We start from the raw sequence: 4,733 nt of genomic DNA, 5'->3' as shown, positions 1-4,733 counted from the left end.
TCCCAGGTGACCCTCTGCCCCCGTGCTGTGCTCCTCCCGCGGCTCTGCCATGCACGTGTGTGCCATATTCTGTATGAACCCCTCTACAACCGTGAGCTACATGCACACAATGGGTCTTTCCTTTGTGTCTGTACGAACACATTCCCTGTAATGGCCTCTGCGTTCTCAGTGGACGCTGGTTAAATAAGGAATGCAGCAGTAACGGAGTGAAGGTACCGGTGGTGGGCAGTCCACACAGAACGTCGTGGGTGAAGCCGACCCCAGCGAGCTGGACTCCTTCCACGGAGACTTGAATATGAAGGGTTCAGACTTCTCCATCAGCTGACTCACCCCGCCAAACCTGGCAGGTCTCAGTTAAACAGGAAGCAAGCCCCGAGCAAACCCTGTCACCACCCCAATCAGCTCGCTTCTTCTCATCCCCTCAATTATACAATCTCCAGAGCTGCCCCTGGGAGGGCCGGATTCCAGGGGAAGAAATGGATGGGTGGGCCTGGGCACTGAGGAGCCAACAGGTGGGAAAGCAGGTTCACTCTGGGCCCAAGAGGGCTCCCGGAGGTCTTCCAGGTTAAGGGCTGGTCTTCTTGAACATCGGAAGCTGGGGGAACCACATCCTGGTCTCACCCACCTACCCTGGCTTTGCAGACACCTCGGCCTCCACTCCGCCTCTAACACTAGCCACCTCCTGTGACACGATCTCACCGTCCACAGAAGCCTTTTTCAGCCATGCCTTCCATGCCCAAGGTGCCAGGAGGCGGAGGTCCCTGGCAGATGACGTGTGAGTCCTATGTGTCCTAGAAAGTCCACCGGCATTTGGGGACCAAGACCTGCTCAGCGAGGGTCGTTCCTGGGCCAGCCTGGCTGCTCAGGTCCCCTCGTCAGCTGGAATGCCCTCCCACATGGCCCGGACACTGCTGCTCGTCTTCATCGTACTCCATCCAGGTGACGGGCTTCCTCCCGGGACCCTGAGGGGTGTGGGCCAGGAGGAGGGGCCGGGGAGCTCGATAGAGATGTCTGGAGAGCAGGCTTGGTGGGGGCTGATGGGACCCCTGACGGGAGATGACACCGGAACTCCCCGCTCGGTTCCCTCCATGTTGCCTGCGGGCACGGTCACGGGCACGCCCAGCCTCCACCCAGAGCACCTTTCTTCCCAGCCACCTTCCTAATAAGATAAAGTTGAAAGAACCAGCAAAATTGGCTTGAAGTAGTCAATTTCTTTAAAGGGGCCAGTTTTAATTTGATGAGTTTATATCTTGGTGTAGATATAATTAGGAGTTTGGGAGACCTAATTAAATCTAAGTTTCCTAGTGGAACTGATTTTAATTCACTGAGAGACCTTCCCTGTCAGACATATTCCTGGACTCAGACCTGTAGATTCAGACCAGCCAGACCCCCTCCAGACCCACCGAATAAAAGTGTCCGGGGTGGGGCCCAGGGACCAGTTCAACAAAGACGTTAGGTGCTACCCATGAGTTCCCAAGTGTGAGAACCACTGAAATAGAAGAATGCCTGGTAAATGTCACTAACTCGAGAATTTAATCAGGGATTTCAAGAATGGGTTTAATTCATCCATTTCGATCAGTTAAGTGGGATCTCAATCAATGACAGCCAGGTCTTCACCTGGAGATTTAAGTACTTGATGCTCTTTAGCAAAACACAAAGCAGCAAGGTGGCGGCGGCGGGCCCACCAGCGGGCATAGTGCCTGGACAGATGTGATCAATGACACCAGTTAACTGGCAGCCTGTTCGCCAGTGAGCTCCCATGTCACTGTTGCCGGGTAAGCTTCAGCAAGACGCTGCTGGTGAGTGCCGCTGGAACACAATGAGAGGCAGGTGAGGGCTGGTATAGGAGAGAATTAGAAAAGGGTTTAATAAGCAATATTAACGATTAGATTGGTAAGGAGGAAAGGGGTTAACGAGGCACCCGCAAGCTGGGACAGTCCTCGGTGAGCTCTCTTGTCTTTTCTCCTCGGGTGGGTTATTGGGGGAGGCGTTTACCTGGGTCTTCTCTCTGCCCCTAGGATCCTGTGCTCTCTGGGTGTCCCAGCCCCCTGAGGTCCATGCCCAGGAGGGTGCTGCTGCCCTCGTGCCCTGCTCCTTCAATGCTAGCCAAGGGACATTGGCCATTGGCTCTGTCACATGGTATCGGGACATGGTGGCCCCGGGGAAGGAAGTGAGGAATGGGACCCCAGAGTTCAGGGGCCGCCTGGCCCCTCTCGCCTCTTCCCGCTTCCTCTGTGACCACCAGGCGGAGCTGCACATCTGGGATACCAGAGGCCCAGATGCCGGCGTCTATGTGTGCCGGGTGGAGGTGCTGGGCCTGGGTGTCGGGACAGGGAACGGGACTCTGCTGGTGGTGGAGAAAGGTGAGCCCCCCCCCCCCCCACCCGTTGGCTGGAGGCTCCACTTTCCCTGAAGTTGAGAGTCCTTCCCCAAGGCGCCCGCTGCTGTCCCTCCCGCGGCACACACCTCTTCCCCAGTCCCCTGACCAAGCCCTTCTCCACCACCCACATGCAGGACCTCCTGGGCCAGGGCCCCTCGCAGCCCTCCTCCTTCGGGCTGGATTCTATGCCTTCAGCTTTCTCTCCGTGGCCATGGGCAGCACCATCTATTACCAAGGGAAGTGTGCGTCATGGAGCCATGACAATGGCCTAAGAGAAGGTGGAGCAGCGAGCGCGCTGGAGCGGGGAGACAGAGGCCAAGGCGAGAAGAGCCTCGCAGCACCAGGGACTCAGCCACCTCCCTGCCAGGCCACTGCCACCTGGGGACACTGCCGCCTCTCGGATGCCTCTGATGAGTGATTCCAGACCCCAGTGACCCCAGCACTCTTCAGGAGACCCCAATAAATCGGCCCCACCACTAACTTCCAGTGAGCCTCTGTGTTTCCTTCCCCGTCCCCCAAGACCCCAGTGTGCCCCTCTCCGGGTTCTCCTTTCTGCTAAGCCTGGCCTGGGAATGTCCAAGGAGGGAGCTTCCCAGCAGTTGTGCCTGGAGGACCCCCCTTCCCCCAGCCTGGGGCTCAACAGGAAGTGACCCAGCCCTCCCAGCCCAGGAGGCGGAGAAATGAGGGATATCAAATCTGATTGGTCCAATTGTCAACTGCCCACTAAGACAATAGTCTCCCCCCATGGGGGGCTATCTTCCAAGACTCCTCATGGATGCTGAGACCAGGGACAGAACTGAGCCCTCTATATACTGTGGTTGTTTCCTGTACATACATGCCTATGATGAAGTTTAATTTATAAATTAGGCATGGTAAGAGATCAACAAAGATGATAAAATAGGACGATTTTAACAATATCCTATATAATAAAAGCCTAATATGCAAATTGTCCCCTTGACCGGGAGTTCGACCAGGAGTTCTATTGCTTGCTATGACATGTGCTGACCACCAGGGAATGGCCTGGAACATAGTGGGCAGCGGGCAGCAGTGGAGGTGCTGCTGGCCCCAATGAGCCCAGGCAACAGCCAGACACAGCAGGATGGTGGAGCAGGTGAGCGGGTGGCGCCAGGCCAAGGTGGGTGGGGCCCCATCGCCCTGTAGATGGCGACCAGCGGCGGTGGTGGTGACGCCGCTGCCTGGCTCCCAAGTGCTGAGAGAGTCGGGCGGGGGTCCAATGACTCGGGCAGAGGGGGGGTGCTCGGGGCCCTGGGGGCTCAGGTTGCTGCCCAGGGCCCAGAGGTCAGCTGGGACCTGCCCTTCCACACCAGACACTCATGCTTCTATTGCCAGCCAGGCCTAGGGACCACACCTGTGCACGAATTTCATGCACCAAGTCTCTAGTACTATAATATAAATGATATGACTGTGGTTTCTCTGTCTCTCAAGATATCTTCTTTTCCTATACTCACCCTGCTTCCTGTGACATGAGAGGATACAGTGTGATGGATGAAGTGAGGTGAATGACATGGGCACTGGCCTGCAATAGGGTGACGTGAACACAAGCGCAGTGATACCTCGACTGCCCATCTTGCAACCTGGCTGGCTACTAAGTGACTAGGCCAGGTAGCATATCCAGGGTGGGTTCACTGGACAAACAGATAAGCCATGCCCCGGGCAGGATGGAGCGGGATAGAGATTTCATCACGCTGCTCAGAATGGTGCGCAATTTAAAACTTAGGAATTGTTTATTTCTGGAACTTTCCGTTTACTATTTTCTGACTAGGGGTAACTGGACCAGTGTTTCCACTGTTTCAAAGTGAAACCGTGGGTAAGGGGGGACTACTGTATTCTTTTCGAGCCTTCAGATGAGCTTGGGTCCCTACACCCTTCTTTAGCCAAGAAATCACTACTTGACCCCAGAGTGGGTGGGAAGGGAAGTGACTTAAGTTTGATGGTGGCAGTGTTGAGGGGCTTGAGATGGATTGAGAACTCTGAGACACAGGAAGTTTGAGACCAAGGTGTTTACTGGGTGAGCCACAGGATGCACTAGGGCTGGGGGCGGGTGCTCAGGTGGGCTTCTTGTCAGCAACACAGGTGTAGTCGGTGCTGGGGTCCTGCAAGGAGTCTTCCCTTTCCTGGTGGCCATGGCCAGGCGGCTCCCTGCAGGGCAGCCGCTGCAGAGATGCGTAGTGGAGCTCCTGCTCCTGCTCCTGCTCAGGGAGCTGGGCCTGGGCCTGGGCCGGGCAGCACACAGGCTGGCAGGGGTCACAGGGCCTCTCCCATCCTTCCCTGTGAGCTCCGCCCCACCCACTTTCTACATTACTTCCTCAGTCCCCTCTCCCTCCCTCCCCCT

The 4,733-nt window shown here is 56.3% G+C and overlaps 1 protein-coding gene across 1 annotated transcript; it reads left to right on the top strand.

Annotated features, from left to right (window-relative positions):
* The first annotated feature begins 209 nt into the window (after positions 1–209).
* Positions 210–2,860, top strand: NCR3 (natural cytotoxicity triggering receptor 3). Its single transcript, XM_006772813.2, has 3 exons — positions 210–939; positions 2,019–2,363; positions 2,515–2,860. The coding sequence occupies exons 1-3, from the start codon at positions 885–887 to the stop codon at positions 2,796–2,798; spliced, it is 684 nt and encodes a 227-aa protein (XP_006772876.1). The 5' UTR covers positions 210–884; the 3' UTR covers positions 2,799–2,860.
* The last annotated feature ends 1,873 nt before the right edge of the window (positions 2,861–4,733 follow it).

Source organism: Myotis davidii, unplaced genomic scaffold (genome assembly GCF_000327345.1).
Source record: "Myotis davidii unplaced genomic scaffold, ASM32734v1 scaffold1006, whole genome shotgun sequence".
Classification (NCBI taxonomy): domain Eukaryota; kingdom Metazoa; phylum Chordata; class Mammalia; order Chiroptera; family Vespertilionidae; genus Myotis; species Myotis davidii.
Note: the sequence above shows the minus strand (reverse complement) of the source record. Positions and strands in the feature narration are given on the sequence as shown.